The sequence below is a fragment of the Dreissena polymorpha genome, chromosome 4 (assembly GCF_020536995.1).
Source record: "Dreissena polymorpha isolate Duluth1 chromosome 4, UMN_Dpol_1.0, whole genome shotgun sequence".
Taxonomy (NCBI): Eukaryota; Metazoa; Mollusca; class Bivalvia; order Myida; family Dreissenidae; genus Dreissena; species Dreissena polymorpha.
In genome coordinates, this window is record NC_068358.1 from 107,063,251 (window position 1) to 107,086,550 (window position 23,300).

At 35.2% G+C, this 23,300-nt stretch overlaps 1 protein-coding gene across 2 annotated transcripts in view; it reads left to right on the top strand.

The window, feature by feature from the left end:
* The window catches only part of LOC127878198 (zinc finger protein basonuclin-2-like), an 89,018-nt gene extending 66,076 nt beyond the window's left edge, over window positions 1–22,942 (top strand). For both annotated transcript variants that reach the window (XM_052424685.1, XM_052424686.1), the window contains 3 exons: window positions 13,617–13,761; window positions 14,689–14,782; window positions 17,632–22,942. In XM_052424685.1, coding sequence (XP_052280645.1) covers window positions 13,617–13,761; window positions 14,689–14,782; window positions 17,632–20,172 — 2,780 coding nt within the window. In that variant the 3' untranslated portion in view covers window positions 20,173–22,942. The remainder of the gene's footprint in view (window positions 1–13,616; window positions 13,762–14,688; window positions 14,783–17,631) is intronic.
* Window positions 22,943–23,300: the final 358 nt, after the last annotated feature.

Below are 23,300 nucleotides of genomic sequence, written 5' to 3' on the forward strand. Positions count from 1 at the left end.
TAATTTTTTTGTGGAGCACATTTTAAAAAGTATTAATGCTGAAACTAAATGGACATATTAACCAGCATATGAACTTGCACACTTCCAATTTTTTGGTTGGTTATTTTTTACACTACCAGGTAATAGGCCATTTTTGTATGAAAAATTACAATTTTGAACTTTTGTCTATACTTGAAGTTGCATATTTCTGTATTTTGGTTAGGATGTTTTCTAGATAGCCAGAGTTATGCCCTGGTATTATCCACCATGTGAACTGGACATCCTCTTATATTTGGGAATATGGTCATCTTCATGCCAAAACATTTCTAGATTTATGTGATTTTGGATTATGATATTATGTAGAATTAATATATCAGGGCTTTTTTTAAGCGGACGCCCGCTTGCCCTTGCCGGGTTAAAATCGTCGCGGGCAAGTGATTTTCCAAAGCAGATAGTCCGCCGGGCAAGTCCGTTTCGTATTAGCACAAATGCGGTATTTTTTCGACTTTTCTCCTTGTATCTATTTATTTTCTTTGGGTCAATATATTTTTTATCAAGTACAAGTAAAACGAGATTTGATTGGTCGCTTGCGTTGTATAAGCCAATCTAAACGCTCAAAAAAGGTTCTACTCGGCAGACGTTTCAACATGGCGGACAGCAGCGTCCAGCCAATCTTTTCTATTTTTCATGAAAGTAACTCGAAACACTGAAAGGAACAAGCCAAAACAACCGAAAAAGAAAGGAAGAGAAAATATGAAAATGAATCACGAAAGCGTATCTTTCAAACTATTGTAAAAATATTTCATTTATTTCACAACAAAACATCGTGGCTTGATGAATTTCCATGGCTTGAATTTGATAAAGAGTCGCGATTGATGAAATGCAAGATTTGTCTCAAATTTGAAAACAACAGTAGTTTCGTAACAGGTTCAATTTTTTTTTCGAAAAGATTCTGTTAAAGCGCATGAGAATTCACAGTCACCCTACGTAACCCTAACCCTATCCCTAATGTAAAAAAGGATGAGGCTCAAAATTAATCTATGCCATAACTTCTATAGATATAGTGACAACTATACCGTTTTAAAATGTTAAAAGTAATTAACACTTCATGTATTGTATTCAATAGTGACTATTCAATGAAATAAAACTGTCCAGATTTTGTTTTGTTGACAACTTTATATTATAAAAACGATTATTATATTAATTTTGATACATTGAATATAGCTGAAATTAAGTCTAGCATAATAATGCATGTGAGTCAATGCTTTAAAGATCAAATGACAATAAAAAATTGACTTCAAAATAGGGCAACCAGTTTTTAATGAGGGCAAGTAGATGTTCAAAGTAACTTGCCCCCCCGGGCAAGTGAGTGTCAATTTGTTACGTTAACCCCTGTATATTTAATAAAAATACCTTTTATCCTTATCATATATAGCCATTATTTACACAATTTTCAATAACATTTTTATGTCCCCCACTATAGAAGTGGGGGACATATTGTTTTTGCCCTGTCTGTTGGTTGGATGGTCTGTTGGTTGGTTGGTTGGTTTACAGTCTGTTGGTTGGTTTGCGCCAACTTTAACATTTTGCAATAACGTTTGCTATTTTGAAGATAGCAACTTCATATTTGGCATGCATGTGTATCTCATGAAGCTGCACATTTTGAGTGGTGAAAGGTCAAGGTCAAGGTCATCCTTCAAGGTCAGAGGTCAAATATATGTGGCCAAAATCGCTCATTTTATGAATTCTTTTGCAATATTGAAGATAGCAACTTCATATTTGGCATGCATGTGTATCTCATGGAGCTGCACATTTTGAGTGGTGAAAGGTCAAGGTCAAGGTCATCCTTCAAGGTCAGAGGTCAAATATATGTGGCCCAAATCGCTTATTTTATGAATACTTTTGCAATATTGAAGATAGCAACTTGATATTTGGCATGCATGTTTATCTCATGGAGCTGCACATTTTGAGTGGTGAAAGGTCAAGGTCAAGGTCATCCTTCAAGGTCAGAGGTCAAATATATGTGGCCCAAATCGCTTATTTTATGAATACTTTTGCAATATTGAAGATAGCAACTTGATATTTGGCATGCATGTGTATCTCATGGAGCTGCACATTTTGAGTGGTGAAAGGTCAAGGTCAAGGTCATCCTTCAAGGTCAAATATATGGGTCAAAATTGCTCATGTAATGTCACTTCTGCAATATTGAAGCTAGCAATTTTATATTTGAAATGCGTGTGTATCTCAAGGAGCTTCACATTTTGAGTGGTGAAGGGTCAAGGTCAAGGCCATCCTTCAAGGTCAAACGTCATATAGGGGGACATTGTGTTTCACAAACACATCTTGTTTTATTCTATTTTTTAACTTTTTAACTATGAAGTTTGTATTAGTAATTCAACCACTACATTTGTAGTTTGTTCACATTTTTGTAACTGTATGCCTCCATACAAAAAGCATGTATTTTGACTATTCAATTAAATAAAAAAAAGAACTATTCAAACAAGATGGTTCTAGACAAAAACACTTGCAAGCTGATATTGTCATATGTATCATTTTAATCTAAAAGCAATCTGTGAATTCCGTCTAGGAAGACTAGGAGGGTGGCAATTTCGGTCCTGTCTTCGGTGAAATTTGATTTAAACACAGTTAATTTGTCACTAGAAAGATGGAAAACATGCCAGCCTGCTTATACTGGCTCTTGAGATACTCTTTAATTAAATTAGCCACGAATGACACAATAACAGAATTGCCATGTCCCATGTTGGAGGACAATTAATCGTCAAGTGTCTTGTAAAAACGATGAGAAAAACCTTGGTGTTTTCCGGATTGTTGTTTGTTGCTCAAAGTGACAAATCATTGATAAAATGTATTTGTATTGGGCTTTGCTAATTTGATGAAGTTTTTGTCAGGACTCTTTTCTGTTGATATGATGTTGCTACGGTAATTAAATGGTGTGAATGTGAAGATTTCACCCAGATTGCATTTATCTGCTTAGTTAAGTACATCTAAATATGAAAATAAAAATATGTGTCCTGATTTTGTTACATCGAATGCAGTTTAAATAAAAATTTGACATTGTAAAAGCAATTATAATAGTAGATAAAAATAGATGGTCACAAAGCGTAGACACCATTGAAAACAGGCTAGGTTGGTTGATAGAGGGGCTACAAATCTGAGGATTGCTGGTTCATTCCCTGACCTGAAAAATATTCTTGTGTGGGCATTGGTATTGAAATCCTGTATAGGATCGTCCCCCATGATTTCTGATTCAAAAAGCTCTATTGTCAGTAACAAAAACATGTAAGAAATAGTAAATAAGTTACAAGGGCATTTTTTGTTAACCTGATTTTTAATGAAACAAGATCAACTTAATATGTTTGCATTAAGTAACAACACAAAGACTATTAAGAGACTGTTATGAGACAGTGTAAAAAGGTTGCAAGTAGAAGTGTAGGTACAGTTAATTTAACAGTTAAACATGATTGACAGTAAGAAACTCTTTCCAGCATTAATGGTCATTCCAGAAATTAGTTTTACATGCCTACCATGCCATAAGCTGTCAAACAAATATTCATCATAAGCCTTTGAGGGAAAGAAGAAGAGATTGGAATGTAAAAGGCAACCATGAAAATAAAAAAAATGATAGTTATTATTAGCTATGTATTCTTTGTATGTGCATTTTCTTTAAAAAAATATTTTGCTTTGGTTGATGGGGGTGTATGCTTTACATGCCTGACCAATTAACTTGATGTTCTTGTTTATTATTCTTTTAATCATCAGTAAGAAGCTATTTCTTAGTCTAGAATTTCAGCTGTCACTTTTCAATATCATTAAAAGGATGTTCACATGTGTTTGTTGTTTGAATTGAAACAAAGCATAAAACAATGTAGTTCTTATTTTAATGGTAGATTTATATCAGGTCTTGTATGTAAGAATCAATATAATTCTAGTATTATGGTTATAAAATGGTCGGACATTTTGTCGTTATGATACTTGGCTATTAAAGTAGGATGTCACAAATACATATTTGCTTCTAGATAAGTTTGTTTAGCAAAAAGGGTAATGGTGTTTTCATATATGAAAATGTTTGGTGGAAATGCTTTTGAAATCGATTTTAATGATTTTCTATGTATATTACTTACACTGCCTATATTTAAGTAACGATGACAATTATCTTACATGCAAAGTGTGATAGTGTGTATTTAAGAATACCAATGTTGAGGTCCCGACTCCAGACATCAATGTCTTTGTATTCATGTATCAGACATGGGATCTAACATTTTCAAGTAAATCATCTATTCTATCTTACATACCTATGTTTATGGCTCAAATAAGCAATAACAGTGTTAAGCTTTTTGCTCATTTAATGAACAAAGATCTTTTAACAAGTCACTTGTGGACATAATTTCTGTCTTTAACCTCTGATGATTCCTACTAATGGCCCAGTCTGTTCCACCAGTAAGCCTCCTGTGCCATGGTTAATTATCATTGGAGTATGTTCCCGTTTGAATTTATGGTTTCTAATGGCTCACTCTGCTGACATGTCTAATTAAAAACAGAGGTAAGGACGATTGAAGACTTGTGTTTTAATAGTGTGCCCGGGCTAGAATGGGCAGGGTTTACCTCTCACAGTGGGCCTCATTTTAGAGCCAAACTACTGAGACAATCAGGGTGTTTGTTGTGAGACATTCAGGCTGGAAGTAATTTATGTTACTTTGTTGCAGAAATCCAGTATTCAGACTTAATTAATTCCAGAATGCTAAATAGTAGCACTGTAATAATTCTAAAAGGGTGCACCATTATAACTATTAAAAGCACTGTTTTAATTGTAAATGGGTGCAACGTTATAACTATAAAAAGTCGCACCATTATAACTGTTTATAGTCCCACATTAATTTTATAACTGTAAATAAAAGGCAAAATAAATTATCACAATTTGGTGCACAAAGTAATTTATATTGCGTTTGTAAGGACATAAGTAACACATTTGTGTTTGTGTCCCCAACAATTAAGTATTTTGTTTCATAAATTATTCATCTGGATGAAGCCAATTAATTTTCCCATTTGTCTGCCCTGGACACAGGCAGGGATCCCCAACAGATATAGCAGACCTGCTTTGGTCATTAGGAGCCTGGTTGTTTTAAATATTCCCACCAAACACAGGATAGCATGCATGCCATACTGACAGTCTCATGTTGAGAACAATGTCTTCCCATGTCCAGAACTATTCCCTTCACAGTTTATAGCCTCTCCATGCTGAGTGATGTTTGGAGAGGTCCAGGCATACTAGATCTATATGGGCCGTGCTCTGTGAAAAGGGGGTTTAATGCATGTTCGTCAAGTGTCGTCCCAGATTAACCTGTGCAGTTTGGCTAATCTGGTAATACACTTTTCGCTTAAATGATATTTTTAAGTCCCCCACTATAGTAGTGGGGGACATATTGTTTTTGCTCTGTCTGTTGGTCTGTTGGTTGGTCTGTTGGTTTGCGCCAACTTTAACATTTGCAATAACTTTTGCAATATTGAAGATAGCAACTTGATATTTGGCATGCATATGTATCTCATGGAGCTGCACATTTTGAGTGGTGAAAGGTCAAGGTCATCCTTCAAGGTCAAAGGTCAAATATATGGGTCAAAATCGCTCATTTAATGTACACTTTTGCAATATTTCAATATTCAAGATAGCAACTTGATATTTGGCATGCATGTGTATCTCATGGAGCTGCACATTTTGGGTGGTGAAAGGTCTAGGTCATCCTTCAAGGTCAGAGGTCAAATATATGTGGCCGAAATCGCTCATTTTATCAGTACTTTTGCAATATTGAAGATAGCAACTTGATATTTGGCATGCATGTGTATCTCATGGAGCTGCACATTTTGAGTGGTGAAAGGTCAAGTTCAAGGTCATCCTTCAAGGTCAAATATATGGGTCAAAATTGCTCATGTAATGTCACTTCTGCAATATTGAAGCTAGAAATTTTATATTTGACATGCATGTGTATCTCATGGAGCTGCACATTTTGAGTGGTGAAGGGTCAAGTTCATCCTTCAAGGTCAAACGTCATATACGGGGACATAGTGTTTCACAAACACATCTTGTTTGTTGAAAGAAAGACTCTACTTAGCAAAAATCCAGTTTAGGCGAAAAGTGTAGTCCCTGATTAGCCGGTGCGAGCTGCACAGGCTAATCTGGGACGAAACTTTACACACATGCATTAAACCCCCTTTTCACAGAACGGCCCATATACAAGTTGACTGACCTGCCATAAAGCCAGCCTACCACCAGCCATCCTAATGGCTTGCAAGTCTGACATCTGGTGGACATTTGTAGCCAGGATTCAGTCACAAAGAAAACTCAGGATTTATAGGTCTGCTTATTCCATAAAATGCTCAGGTTACAAATGAATTTTTAAAGTTTATAGGTGGGCCACTTAGAGGGTCCATGTATATTATATTCATACATAAAGCTGGGACTTTTGGGAAAATCAGATTTAAGCTCATTCAAAGAAAATGGAATTTCATTGTGCATTCTTAGCGTTTATAGGTTTTATAAGTGTGTTTTCCAGAATTCCCACAGAATTCAAAGCTATGCTTGAAATTTGATTGACAATCTTGAGTCAATGTCTTTTTTAATATATCAGAGATGATTTATTTTCTCTACCTGCACTGCTTTACGGAAGGACCATTTCCGGAGCCATTGACAAAATCTTTCAAGCAATTACATCGAAGTGTAATTCCAAGCACATTCCACTTGGCAAATGAATTTACTACTTTTTTATTTTCAAAGACTGTCATCTTGTTAGCAGATGAGAGATGATGGGAGCTACTGCTGCCTAGATAACAGACACCCAGGTTTCCACCAAGATACCACAAGGAACCCAAAAAACCTGATTGCACACAATTTTTCCATGGTTACATATAAGTAATTGCCTCATAATGAGATTTCACTTAAATTGAAACAAGCAACCTTGACTAATGATATACAGATGGCCTGTGTAGGATGGCACTTGCTCTCCTGAGCTTCTTCTGTCAGTTGATCCATTTTAAAGATTTTCAAGCATCTTCCTGTATTGGCATGTGTTCAGAGTCATTTAGAAGCTTCCTGCTTGAACCTACTTGCGTCACTGTATCCCATAAAATTGTGAAGATTTTGATAATTTGTGAGACCTTGAATAAAGTATCTTCTATCTTCATATTTATTAAAGTCTCACCTGTGATGAAAATTAGTTTTAATAATGCCCTCCTATTGGAAAAATGTTTTAGAGGCAGTAGTTAATGCAGATTAAACACAGCGCCTCCTGACAACTATGATAGGCCACAGGTGTCCAGTGCTCTAAATTCCAAGTGTTTCAACAAGTAAAGTACCAGCACATGTGCCAGTCAACTGTTGATCAGCAATTTTCATAAAATAGATATTTAACAGTAGCTATTTCCTTCCATTTTGACATTCCTTGCAATCACAATTAAATGAGTCGTGTTCTGAAAAAACTGGGCATAATGCATGTGCGGAAAGTGTCTCAGATAAGCCTGTGCAGTCCGCACAGGCTAATCAGGGACGACACTTTCCGCATAAATTGGATTTTTGCTAAGGAGAGACTTCATGTAAACAAAAAATGTCATACTTTAAAGCGGAAAGAGTCGTCCCTGATTAGGCTAATCTGGGACGACACTTTGCGCACATGCATTATGCCCAGTTTTGTCAGAACACGACTCATGTTTTAAGTGATAGGTGAGATCATTAAAACATGGGTGTGATTTTTCCACCTTTCAGCTGATTTCCTCCCTTTCAATGACAAACGTATTTTACAATTAACTTTGCTCAATCTGTATACAAATAAAGAGTTTGGTCGAAGCTTGTAAGGCAAGTAGGGCATTATCCTCTCCCCTGAGGTGTTCATAAATCACATCCCTGTTAAAAGCACATCAAAAATATATAAATAATATATAGGAGGTATTTTTTGTGTGTTAAAAATCAAATATAATTTTATTAAGAATATAATAATGTGTTTACAGATTCATAAGACAAGGTGTGTTGTATTCATTTTTCTTTCAGAAATGCTAATTTAAAATTTAAACTTGGCAACATTTTTTACTTATCCACCATTTCATGCTGTATTTATCTGCCCATCACAATAAGCCAGTACATTATGTACATCTGAAACTGTATATACCAAGCAATGTCCTGGCTTGGAACACACCCTGCCCACCTGAGATTGCCACAGTTTGGCTCACAAAGGAAGGTAGCAGGGACTGTCATTGACTGATATGTTTATCACAGAAAGCTAATCATCCCAGTAGGCTCAGCCAGCCAAGGCTTATCAGTATCAACTGAACTGATCAACAGTTTATCGGCAGCCAGTGTTTTTGAGGAGTTTCAAGTGGCACATAATTTTGGCAAGGCTTCAAGTCACCTGGCACATTGTAAATTGTCTTTCTAGAAGCGGCTACTACTTTATTTATCTGTTGGAATACAAGAGTCCCACTTGTAGACTGGATTGCTTTGATTGTTTTGAATATATCTGTTGTTACTTCACAGGGTGTGATGTAGAATTGTATATTATTACAGTAGTAATAAGATCTTTGATTTTTAGCTCACCTGATTGCTCAGGTGAGCTTTTGTGACCGATCTTTGTCCGTCTTCTGTCCGTCCGTCCGTCGTCCACATTTGGTTTGTAAACACTCTAGAGGCCACATTTATTGTCCGATCTTCATGAAACTTGGATAGAAGCCAAGTTTCTCGGCCAAGTTTGAAACTGTGTCGTGCTGGGTCAAAAACTAGGTCACTAGGTCAAAAAAGAGAAAAACCTTGCAAACACTGTAGAAATCACATTTCATGCCCAATCTTCATGTAACTTTGTCAAAATGTTTGTCTTAATGATATGTTGGTTGAGTTTAAAAGTGGTTCCGGTCCGTTGAAAAACATGGCCGCCAGTGGGCGGGGCAGTTTTCCTTATTTGGCTATAGAGAAACCTTGTAAACACTCTAGAAGTCACAATTTTTGCCCAATCATCATGAAAGTTGGTCAAAAAATTGGTTTTATTGATATCTCGGAAGAGTTCGAATATGATCGAGATCAGTGAAAAAACATGGACGCAAGTGGGCGGGGCATTTTTCTCTATATGTATATAGTGAAAACATGTGAACACTCTAGAAGTCACATTTTTTGCCCAATTTTCATGAAATTTGGTCAGAACATTTGCAGAACATTTGTTTCCTTGATATGAGAGTTGAGTTCGAAAATGGTTCCGGTCAGTTGAATAACATGGCTGCCGTGGGGGGGGGGGCAGTTTTCTTATATTTATATCGTAAAAAAGCTTGTGAAGCCACATTTTTTGCCCAATCATCATGAAACTTGGTGAAAAGATTGGTTTTTATATATATCGCATAATTAATGTTATAATTATTGTTCTTAGATTCTCAAAATTATTATTATACAAAATCCTTGTTAACACTCTAGAGGTCACAATTTTGTTTCAGATTTTATGAATTTTGGTCATAATATTTATTTTTGTAAGCAAAGTTTGATGTTTGGTAAGGGGGGTCAACTCAAAATATAGGTCACCAGGTCAAATCTTACAAAAACAAAAACACTCCATATGCCAGAGTTTTGGTTCAATAATGATGAAACTTGACCAGGATGTTTGTCTGGACAATATCTAGGTCAAGTCTGACGTTTGGTAAAGATTGAATGACTCCTCTCAGGTGAGCGAACTAGGGCCATCTTGGCCCTCTTGTTTATATTATTCATTTGGAATAATGGAAAGTACCTGAAATTGGTCATTTTTTAAATCTGAAAAAGTGCTTTTCATTTGACTTAAAAGAGTTGAATAGATTTTAAAGAATATGATACAGTACAAATTTTGGACTTTGTATACACTACAGTTAGACATTCATACAGATATATCTTGTTGGTCTTTGTCTTTGTGGTGGGATGAACCCAGAAAGTACGTTTCCAGACCAAGGCATATGATACAAATCATGCTGAAACAGCCAGCTACAATGGCGTAATGTAAATTTGGCATGCCAAGTCCATTTGTCCTGACAACGAAGACTAATAAGCATGTTTTCACGGACCTTGTGGGCCTATAATTATTTTAAGACAGTCTCCCACGTGGGCCCCATGACAGTTTCCAGAGTCCATGAGTGGTAATATTTTAACTACCGCAAAAATGATGGCCACTAAAATATGTTCCTAATATGATAGACAGGTCCTGTAGGACACCTTGAAGAGCTGTACTCATGCAAAGACGGGCCTGTAACTAGATTCCATGGAAGATTCTCTTGTCTCTGTGAAGTCAGTATATTCATATTGAGTGAAATTGTGGGGAACTTGCATCAGTAACTACTGAAACAGATCCAAAAAACATCGAGTCAATTAGTGAAATTTAGCAGTGATCATCACTCTGGGACTCTGACAAACAATTATTTCTTTACAATTTGGAAATGGTTTGTGACAAGCTAGCCTTTATTCCTATTGACATGCAAATATTTATTATTTAATAGTGTAGGCTTGATTTGTTTAGATATTAAATAAGATTGGAAAACATTGTCTGGTTGTGCGGAAGACATTAATGTGATCTAATAGAACCAAAACAGAAACAAAATGTTGCCAAAGTCTGCTATTTTCTCAGGTATTTAAAAGAATAAAATACATAAAGTGTAAACATGAATAATCGAGAAGTCAGTCACAAAGTAAATAATGAAGTGAGCGCCTGTATGCAAAAATGAGCCTTATGCCATGCAAGGTTTTATGGTTTCTTCAACAGATGCATAGGCTGGTCTTGAATCATGTGGTCTCATATGGCATAGACACATTTACGCATCATGGGGGTCAAATCATTTGTACCAAAGATTAAGTCCATGACAGACTTCCATACAACAGCAACATTTTAAGTAATCAAGTACTCTGTAGATCAAATTTAAAAGCATCAATAGATAAAATTAAATGATTAAAATGGCCAAACTTGTATTTCAACACAGTTAGTAAAGATGGCCGTGAAATGATTCATTTTCAATTTTATACAAGGGATAACTGTCTGTTAGTTAGTAAATAAAAATTGCTTAAATATGCTGTAAATTATTTTAATGTGGAACAGACTAAATTGCAGGTCTTGACAGCAGAAAATGATTAACCGGTCATAATATGCACTTGGTGGTTGTTAGGTGCCTCATTTTCAACTTGCTTTTACTAATGTGATGATAATCAAAGCTTTCATCAGTTACCGTGGAATTTCTACTATGAAATAAACTTGTCTTATGATGCCCTGTAAGTTGCAGTCATGAGCTTGTTATCCTGCGGAGCATTAATTGGTATAAATGACAGACATATGTCTCCTCACTGATGTGTGCCGGTGGGGCATGTGTTTTATTTCAGACTTGTGATCAAAAAGACCATTCATCTGGCTCCCATTAGATGGCATGATATCACCACCCCTTTCTTTGCCATCCTGAAATGATTTTTACCTATCCTTAATTGTGTATCATTTGATGAAGCATTTCATGTGTATATTTTGTCATATGATTTTCATAGTAAACTTGCTGTGATCAAGGTTAGATTAAAACAAATTTATTGATCATCTCATTTGAATGTGATTATATGTTGAGCAGCCATGTAGGCTCTGTGAAAAGGAGGTTTAATGCATGTGCATAAGTGTCCCAGATAAGCCTGTGCAGTCTGCTATAAAAAAAAACTTTCTTCAAACAAAAAATATCATAAAAGCAGAAAGTTTTGTCCCTGGTTAGCCTGTGCAGACTCCAAAGGCGTATCTGGAATAACACTTTACACACATGCATTAATACCCGTTTTCACAGAGCACATACCATTTATATGTTTTAAAACTACCAACCAGGTTGGAAAAAAAAACAACAGTTTTATTTTACAATTATTGCATGGCAGAAACACAATATGCAAGTGTACTTCCAAGTTGCTTTTGAGATTAATAATGATTGGGTACATATTTTTTTAATGAATCCTAACACTGCAATACAAAATATAATTATTAGACACAAGAATATAATTATTGGGCACAAAAAAGAGAAATTGATAGTATTAAGATCTTTGATTTTTGTGTGTGAAAGAAACAAAAACAACATTCTCCTACACATTTTGGAAGTGTTAATTTCTATTCTGGCTGCATTGAATCGAGAGACTTGTAAATAACAAGTCTGCTATAGGAAATTTAAAAAGAAAATGCCTTACTCCATTATTGAACAACTTTTCAATCTATGTAAGCCACAAAAGTGTAAAACAATAACAAATGCAATTTTAATAAAAACATATGTTTTTTTTAGTTTGGAATTTTGGGTAGTTTGTGACATATTTTATACCTGGTATAACTTTGTCACATTGTGACAAACTTTTTATTACTTCGGTTAGGCACCTGCAAACCTAACTTGCCCAAGAACGTTAAACAGCTAATCAAATCTGTAGTAAGGCCTAATTTTCAAGTACAGGAACAATTTCATACATGAGCTAATTCAACACATAATATACCATTAAACTTTCCAAATCAATATAATAGTTTTCTTTAAATGATAACAAAAAAATATTTTTCAAAATGTTACTTAAATAATTGTTCACAAAAGCTTGCTACCCTATTTGTGAACAAATGTTAAGTGTTCTGTTCCATGGTGTGTATTGAAGAAAACATATGTCTCCTGGAGATTAATTTCTGGAAGCCTGCTCCATGACTTATGAGCCTGTGGTGCCATGCTTCCATGGTAACCCAGTGGGCTGGCTGTGTTGTGTGACAGGCGGGGCTTATCGGCTATGTGTCTTTGCCTTGGCAGGACAGCAGAGCAGGCGTACAGGGCATATCAGAGACCTAATTGAACAGCTGATAATTTGTTATTGCACCCAAGAACTGATAATTGTTGGTGAACATTGGAAGTTGATGCTGTGAAAAAGGTCTTAAAGTATTTTTATACACCTCATGCTCTCTCCAAATTTGAGAAATACAGTCAATTTCTCAAAATATATATTATATTACAGAAAGCTATATATTGAATGCAAAGATATAGTGTACTTTTAGCGTATGCCTTTGTTTAGAAATACACTACATGTATTAATGTATTTAAGCAGTTATGGTTTGACAGTTTTCTGTATTCCAATTAAGTTTCTATGAAAAATTTGATCTTAATGGTACAGAAAAACAGATTTCATTTCAAAATGCATGTATAATGTACTAAAAATTAACCTTCTGTTCTAGATAGTAAACTTAAAAATAGATGTCCTGAATCTGTTGAAAATAATAGTAAATCCAGTTATTGATCAAAATACTTTTTCAAATTTTTGTTTCCACTTGCTGAATATTTGTTTAGTCTGTGACAGGACAGTACCATTATATGCTGCATAACAGGAACACCAATGTTATAGCATACCTTAATGCATCTTCTTCACTTACATTTGAAGTATTTTAAGTGCTTCATCCATGCATGAACTTTAACCAAAATGTTAAGACAAATACAATTGTGTAAACAATTGTATAGCTCTATATATCTTAAGTTTCAGCACCACTGACATTGTGGTGCCCTAAAATTCCTAGTAATAACCTTATATTTAAGTTTAAGACATAATATTCTTCAGCTCATGAGAATGTTTAAGGCACCCAATACAGTGAGTGTTGTTCTGGTTCCAGCCCTGGACAAGCTGGGGTACAGACACTTGTTCAATGCAGGCCTGCAGGTGGAGATCGTTCAGCCAAACATTGTCTTTGACATCGCCTCTCTCATGCTGTATGGGGCGCAGGCCACGCCCATACGCCTCAAAATACTTCTGGACAGGTAGGACAGTGCTCTATATAAGGATTCTTAAAAAGCTATTCTTATAATCACAATTTAAAAAATGATGTTAGAAAAATTACAACATTTAGGTTTGATGTTAATATTTTTTGTAGAAATGATTATGTGATTTTTGGTTAACTTATCCTGCCACAAATATTCCTATGTATTCAACAGCATTTCTTCTTTGTTTTCCTACTATCATATTCTACGAACTTCAGTGTTTATTTTGCAATATTATCTATTGTGTGTTTCCGTCATGATCTGCAACATTCAGTGTTTTATCCGACATGTTCAGAATATGTGGTGTTTGTTTTCTTCCATGTTCGCAAACATTTAGTAGAATATGTTTTCCAAACATTTTATGTTTGATACTGAAAGACTCTTTAAAAAATGTAGTCTTTGTTTTCCTTCATCTTCAAGAACATTAATTGTATCATTTTGATTTTGATTTCCTACATATTGTTTGATATTCTACAACATTTAGTGTTATCCTACAGACTCTTAAGTGTTCTACATAATTAAATATATGTTTTCCTACAGACTGTTCAGTGTTCTACATCATTGAGTGTATGTTTCTTACAGGCTGTTGGAGTTCTACAACATTTAGTGTTTGTTTTTCTACAGACTGTTCAATGTTTTACACCATTTAGTGTTTGCTTTCCTACAGACTCTATAGTGGTCTACAACATTTAGTGTTTGTTTTCCTTCAGACTGTTCAGTGTTCTAAGCCATTAAGTCACTATGTTTTTCTACTGACCGTTCAGTGTTCTACAAAATGTAGTCTATGTTTTCCTTCAGACTGTTCAGTGTTCTACAACATTTAGTGTTTGATATCCTACAAACTGTTCAGTGTTCTACAACATTTATTGTATGTTTTCCTACAAACTGTTCAGTATTCTACAAAATTTTGTATATGTTTTCCTGCAGACTGTTCAGTGTTCTACAACACGAGGAGGTGCTTCAGGTTCTACACGGTTTTGGCTGGACGTACGAGGACTATGCGCGTGGATACATTCTGCAGGTGAGGAAGCCATAACCAGTGATTTTTTTGCTCAAAAGTACAGCCGATTTTCGGCTGCTTCCCAATCGCAAAAATCCACGTTTTTTTTGCCAAAAATCTGACCAAAATTTCCCAAACAAAGCCCTATTTCCAAAAAAAAATAATTTTTTTTTTTTTTTAAGAAAGAAGTCTCTTATAACTTAATTATGATTTCTTAACTCTAGATCTCAACATTATGTTTTACCATCCTACAAAATATATAACTTTAATTTAGTATTTTTTGTAAATAAATCATACCTAAATTTGCCACTTTTATTGATTTAAAAAATCCCAATTTGACCAGACTCCTTTTCTAGAAAACCCCCTGAACATGCACTTAAAAACAATATCAATTTATTTTTTCCCAATTTCATGGTTTATCGCACATTTTTCACAATTTCACAGTTTATCGTGCTAATTTTCCCAACTCAAATGGCACAGGCTGTAACCAATTAAAGCAAAAAAAAATCACTGATAACAATGAAAACAATAATATCTTTCTGTAGATTTATATTCACAAATCATACAATTGAAACTGTTTGAAAATCTTTAGTTGGGACTGATAATTAACTAGTTCTTCAAATGTCAGGATATAATCATTATGACTGTGGCAATTACAGCTGTTCTTAATTTTTGTTAAGAAAGTATTGTCAGAAATAGAAGCACTATTATTTTCCATAAACTCAACTGTAAATGGACATTAAATTAGTTTTAGAATAAATGCAAAACACTCAAGATGAGCCATGCACAAAGTAATGAAAGAAAATAATGCTTTGAGAAAAACACATAAAAAATGGTCCGCAAGAAACATAAACAAAACACAAACATTCTTTTATCAAACTCTTAACACTCTTCCATAAATGAGCTTCATCCTGGGACAACTGGGCTTAATGCATGTGCGCATATTGTCATCTCAAATAAGCCTGGTCAGTTTGAACTGGCTAATCAGGGACAACTTTTTCCAATTTTATGAAATTTTAGTTCAAAAGACGTCACTTCTTCATGAAAATCCAATTTTAGCAGAAAGTGTTTTCCCTGATTAGCCTGTGCAAATTGCACTGGCTAACCTTGGACGACACTTTACACACATGCTTTAAGCCCAGTTTTCCCTGAACAATCCTTGTATTTTCTGCTTGCTCATGAAAGAAATCCAGTTGTCAAGTGGAGCATGTACATGAGCGTGTGTTCCAACCAGACATGGCACATGGCTGTCCTTGTTGTCACAGTTCACTGCAAGTCACATGGCTGGGACCGGTACACTGGCTCACTAATGACTCAATTAAAAAGACCTTGTTCTGATCCTGAACAGCATTTGGGCTGAGTCTTGAAGATTTTGTTTGCATGCTAAAGACACTTGCCAATTGCTTAAATTGAAACACAAAGACTTGCAAAAAAACACCAAAAAAACCCTCTTTTAAACCTTGAAATACATTTTGCTTTGAAAGACATTATTTTTTTGCCTGCTGAGAAGTGAACAATTTTTTTTGTTCAGAAATGAATTTCAACTATATTAATTGTTACATGTTCTACGCAGATAAGCAGGTGTTTCAGATTATCGCATTAGTGGGTTAAGATTCGGCTAAAATACACCAACATTCTTTTTTACTGAGAAAGACAATATCAAGAAAAAAAGGCACCACACCCCAACCCAAAACTGTACAAACAAGTGCAAGTAATTCTTCTCTTTGGCACCACACCCCAACCCAAAACTGTACAAACAAGTGCAAGTAATTCTTCTCTTTGGCACCACACCCCAACCCAAAACTGTACAAACAAGTGCAAGTAATTCTTCTCTTTGGCTTTTTCCCCAGAATTCGTTTGACAAACTCAATATGCACCTGGCAGTCTACAGCAGCCATGTGTCATAGTAACTTTATTATTGAGACGCGGAGTGACAGTCCAATAGTAATTACACACCTTTGTGACATATGCTGCCAGTGAGAACGTGTAAAGTGACCAGTTGTTATTATTGGTTGTCAGAGTAGTTTGGATATTAGACGATCCTCAAATTGAATAATAGAATAGCCAATCTCACGAGACATTCTGGACAGTGCTTTCAGTAACCAAGAGTGATAGGACCTTAATTGCTGGCAGACTATGATACAGTTTGTTAAACAATGGGATGTAATTCCTATTGAATTAAATGAAATGTTTATGAGAGTTGTTACCCTTTGATATTTTATAATTTTGGAACAAGCAATTATTATGTTCTGAGATGAGTACTAGCTATAAGAAATATTTAATGTGGTTCAATATTGAGAAAAATTATGAACAAATTATTTATTTTTACAATACATGCAATTTTGTTTTAATTAATTTTTAGCTAACCTGAACTTATGTGGCCACATCCTAATCTTCTTGTCTGAAACGAATAGGTGGAATTGCATAGGACAAAGTTAAAAAAGGCTAAAATGGTTCTTTATTTATAATTGAATAACTTGATATGAATTATTCCATTGTTTTCTGTATAGAAATTAACATTGATTTAAATCAATTTGATTTATTCAACAACATGGTCACAGCATGAAAATAAGTGAACTTTACAAGTCTTAAGTCCCAAACCACACGCAGATTTTGTAAATAAATTGATAGAATAAACTTTTGATTACCATCTGAAAAATTCATTAAAAATATTTAAAATACATGGTTGATGTCAGTGGATAATAGTTTGCTTTAAATATTAATGAACAAATCATGTAATTTAAAAAAATCATTTTCAGTTATCAATCACATTGTGCATGTAAGTATAAATACACATATTATAAAAAATTAAACACTTTGTATGCTTTACAGTACTCTGAATACTGACCTACATTTATTGTATTTTCTAGGAGGCCTCTGGGCGTGTATTAGACAAGTGGATCTGTGCTACTCGCGATGAGGAATTCGTGATTATGCAACAATTTTTGCGATTTGGGGAAACAAAGTCCATTGCCCAAGAGATCATTCTACAAGACACAAAAGAAAGACAGGACATTTTCCTTAAGCAGACCACAAGAAATGATTCAGAAATCAAGAAATTCATTGAACGAAGCAACCTATCTATGCAAAACCTGATACGTCCATTTGATGTCCGCCAGATTTTTGGCGCCCGTCTGCCATATCTCTCTCCAACAGGAAATAGGTTACCGGTATTGAGCCCCCCTCTGGGCTTTTCAACCCCAACCTCAGCAGCACGGGATCTTCGTCCTCCCCTGATATCGGTCAGTTCAACCAGTCCAGTGACCACCTCACCACTGGGCCGCCTACAGACCATGCAGCCCTTTGACTTCAGGAGGGAGGCTGTAAGCCCCTCAGCTCTTAGTCCGGGAGAGAAACCGTCCACAGTTATCTCCCCTAAGAGCGAGAGCCCTCACAATTTAAGTCTTACCTCCACGTCTGCACAGTCCACCCCACCCCACACTCCATACACACCCCAGAAGCACTTAGACATGGATATGTCAGCTCACGTTCCCACCATGCCAACTTCGCTGTCTCTCACTGCACCCACTATGATGCTACCGACCCTTCAGAGACACGGGCACAATGATGACGGAGTGTTGAATTTCTCCATGAAAGAGGACCAAGACAGCTCATTGTATCTCGACAGAAAGAACAAACACTTGCGCAAGTCATCAAATCCGATCAAACGTAACTGGATCCCCGATTCGACCTTCGGATCATCAATGATAGGACCAAATGGAAAGAAGCGAGTGTTATGCTCGGCATGTAACAAGACATTCTGTGACAAGGGGGCTCTGAAAATCCACTACAGTGCTGTACATTTGAAGGAGATGCACAAGTGCTCAGTTGAAGGCTGCACGATGATGTTCAGTTCAAGGAGAAGCCGTAATCGCCACAGCGCAAACCCCAATCCTAAACTTCATATGCCACAAAAGCGACCAAAAATTCCAGAAGGGGCCAGACTAGTTGATGATGGAACAAGCCATTCCAGCAAAAGAGCTATATCATCTCCGCCCTCAGTTCTGATGGCAAATGCCATGGTAACGGGTAGTCCAGGGGGTCTTGGAGAGAGTCCCAAACAACGGCCATTTTACAATGACCCAAACATAACTATGCCTGTCTTTCCAACTGCAGCAAAACGCCTGAAACTTGAGGATTTAGATGATGGGCCGAAAGATTTGAGTGTGTCGTTTGCCAAAAGAGAAACAAGCCCAGGCAATGCTAGTCTTAATCTTGTTCCTGATCACATGCTTGAGGAGTATCAGCATGCCTTAAAGTGTGGCATCTCAGATGAGCAAGACTCCTCAGACAATAGCAGGTCAGAAGCCTCTGGAAGCCATGGTCAACCACGGTCCCAGAGCCGCAGAAAGAACACACCCATTCGGCTCTCACACCAAGTACATCACTACAGAAATGAAGATGGTACCAGGAAAAATGGCAATGAATATAACAATCATATTGAAAGTAAAAAGGATGTTGAAGACGAAAACTCAATGGCTAAAGGTGGAGCAGAAGTTGGCAGTGAACTCTCTGATGATGAAGACAGAGGTCTTGAAAGGAGTGACAACAAGCTTGTGATTGATGATGATGATGATGATGATGATAATATTGATGGTGACGATGAGGATGATGACGATATAGACAGGACAGATACGGGTGAAGTTTTGGACTTTGCCATGCACATGCCTGAGGGGATGGACCCAGAGCAGTTTTCAGCCACATCACATGAATCAGATGAAGAGTCAAATGAATCTACAGATATGTCAAAGCAGACTGAACATCTGTCAGACTTTGAAATTCCTCTCAATATTGAGAACCCAAAGCAGTGTGTCTCGTGTGGGAAGACTTTCCTCAATATATTTGGTCTAAAAATCCACTACAAGAATGTTCATCTGAAACTGATGCACACTTGCACTGTTGAAGGGTGCGGTGCTTCTTTCCCATCGAAACGCAGCCGAGACCGTCACAGCTCCAACCTGAACTTGCACAGGAAACTGCTGTCATCATCGGAGGAACAAAATAACTCAAACGATGCTGATGACAATCAAAATTTCAGAGCTGACATAATTCAAAAACTTTACGAAAACCAAAGCCTCGAAGACAGGGAAGCAGACAGTGAATCTGAAGGTAAACATTTTGTTAAAACAACTGAGATGAATAAGTATGACAAAGTTGAACAGAAAAATATTGATGAAAATGAAGATGTTGACATGAAAAGTGAATGTTTAACGGATAAAGATAATATACAGTCTGAGTCCGAGAAGAATGGTGACTGTGAAGAATCTAAGAGCAATAACAATACAAAGTTCCGAGAAGACGCGAAATCTATTGAGAAAGTATCCCCCAATACTCGTAAGACTAGGCGCCAGTTGAGCCAGAATGACTTGCACAAAAACATTCTTGTTGGTGATAATGCCCTAACTGTGTAACTGATGATTTCACGTTTCAACTTTGTTTTTTATGCAAGGGAGGCAACTCCAATATATTTTGAAAGATTGGAGTTGGAGTTAGCTCCTTTGACTGAAAACCAAACTTATACTTCCCACAAAATTTCATTCTACAGCAGACCAGCTGTTAGTTGATTGGCCAAATTGTGCAATGTAGTATTTCAAAGAAGATTATTAATTTATAGATTGTATGCATATTTAGATATTCGGATCAAATTGTTTACAACCTACTTCTCTTATTGATTGTTTCATTAGCAGTGCCTATTTATTTACTAATTATTAACACCAGGGCTCAGTGATTTCACAATTCTTTGGCATTTATGCAATCTTAACATTTTATATATTTTAATGATGTACATTTGATGTTTAATACCTGTATTTTATACTATTTTTCGTTAATTTATTTTGAATCATAATTCAAAGTATTTTTATAACAAAAAATATCTCATTGGTACAGAAAATGTCTGCAAAAATGGTGTAGTATTAACTAATGAGCAAACCATGACAACAATATTTAGAAAACACTAACACTATTAAAAATAAAATACAAGGTGTATATCCGTAATATATATATATATAAACATATATATATATATATACACTTTTTTTTACAATAAACCTTAATGCTATCTATATTAACCTACTTTTCCTTCATTTACTATTGGTTTTACTAACATTTATATTGTTATACACTTTTATTAACTAAACACTGTGTAAACAGATCTTATGTATATACCCTGTTGTTGTTGTAACTTTGTTGTACAGGGTTACTCCCAGTCTCCCATGGCTTTGTTGTTGTTGTTTTAAAATAGATGATAATATATTGTTTTCTTTGAGCAAGATCATTCTAGTGCTAAATAAAGAGACATCATTTATGGTACCTTCTTTTAAGCATCTAAAATTAAACACTAATATTGTTTGAATTTATATTCGGACTTCCTTAAAAAATTGTTTGTTTTGGATAGCCAGACTGACTCAACATATCATTTGAGGTCTTGACTAGAAATATTTTGTGCCCCATTCACCTGATAGATATTCTCGCAATTCAGTTGTCTTGTAAAAAGACTATTTAATAATATAGCTGCTCTTTAACATATTCTAAAAGAAATTCTTACTGTAACTGCTTCATTACTTATAAGATATGGTTTTATATGAATGGCTTCCATTACTTACATTCTTTTATTGTTATTATCATAGATATCAATAGAGCTACATTTTTTTTAAAGAACTCATGACAACTTTACATACCTTTCTACCTATATGCACTGTGTTATGGGTGCATTAACCCAAACAAACTATCTTTTAAGGATGGCTGTATGACAATGTGTTTGCCTGCATGTTCAGAACAACTGTTAAAACTTTGAACTGGTTCTACTGGTTCAACACTGGACATTAAGTCAGAGTTATTACTCTTATTAATATTTAAGATAAATTTGCAATAAATCTATGCATATTTGAATGATTTGTATGATATATTTTATATGGGTAGTCCTTCTTCATATAATTAGTGTTTTATTAGTATGTTGTTAGTACAAGTAACTGCAACCATCATTGTTATAAGACAATGTGTGTTGCGCCAGATGTCACTTTGTTTCTATGCAAGTTTTATAAATGCTATTTTAATGGCTGATAGAACATTAGAGGTAGCAGTTTTACATTGTTAATAATGTTTTTCGATATGTGTTTTTGTGTAAAGCAATTTTATATAGATTACATTTATTTATTAATCTTACATTCGTTGTTTCCTTTGCAAACAGTTTCTGCACGAATGCACTTTAAGATTAAGATGTTATCGCATTGTACGGCCACCAGAGATGTTCATGATTTTCTCATGTTTTCAAATGCCTCAAATTATCTTTTATTTTGCATCCAAAAGAAAAATTGTATATGAATATGATACAAGTATTGTTTATTTCTATGTAAAGTAAATTGTTGCTTGCTAACTTTTGGCTTATATGATTCTTTAACTTTTACCACAGTTTTATTGCACTGTATTTCTAGTCAGAATTGCTATGCATTTTTTAGCTTGTGTACATGTTTTTGTTCATAATATACATTTTTAATTCAAAACAGTATGCAATCTTTGATACTTTTTACATCATTTTGCGACTCTTATATATCCACATTGCTGAAGTTGTATTTGATGTATTTGATAGAATGTGAACAGTATGTATGTAATCTTTCTTTATAAAATACAGTAAATTACAGTGTGAAACCGTACAATTAATATGAAAATACACACAAATAAATTGGATGTGCTTTTGTCCACTATTGATGAAACATAATAATATGAGCCTTGTTGTGAGAAAACTGGTCTTAATGCTTGTGCCTAAAGTCTCATCCGAGATTAGCCTGTGTAGTCCGCACAGGCTAATCAGGGATGACATTTTCTGCCTGAACTTGATTTTTGGTGAGAGGGACTTGCTTGAAACTAAAAATACCATAAAAGCGGAAAGTGTTGTCCCTGATTAGCCTGTGCGGACTGCATTTTGCCCAATTTTCACAGAACAAGACACATATGTGTCACTCATAATGGTTTGAGTTTCTGTTTAATTGTATGCAACACTTCAAATGCTCTATGCACACGCAGTAGCTATTTGTATAATTATGCCAGTCTATATTTATTAATTATTAAGTTTGTTTGCATGCTAGGAAATAGTTAAGATGTATGTAGATGTTAATGTTACATTATGTGAGAGCAAACCATGTACAGTAAGTTATATAGATGAATAGATTAAACTATATGAAACGATCCAAAGTATTACAGTTTAATTCATTGTGTGTTTTTGTTTGTGCGAATTTATCCTCAGAATCAATATCATATTTCTAACAATTTCTTGTATAGACAACACTTAAGAAGCTTCAATATAACACGCACCATACACACATTCTCATATTCGATAACACGCCTGAAGATTCATTAGCATAACAGTGTTTAATATAAAGTTTAAATGTTTCATGTGGTCTTCAATGCAAAAGTACACATACATGGCAATTTAAATACTTTATAATGCCAAAGTCTTGAAGTTCGCTTTTCGTTTGTGTTGTGAATTGAAAGTGCATAATTGATGAGCTTACACAAAATACATAATTTACCAATCACAAACTTA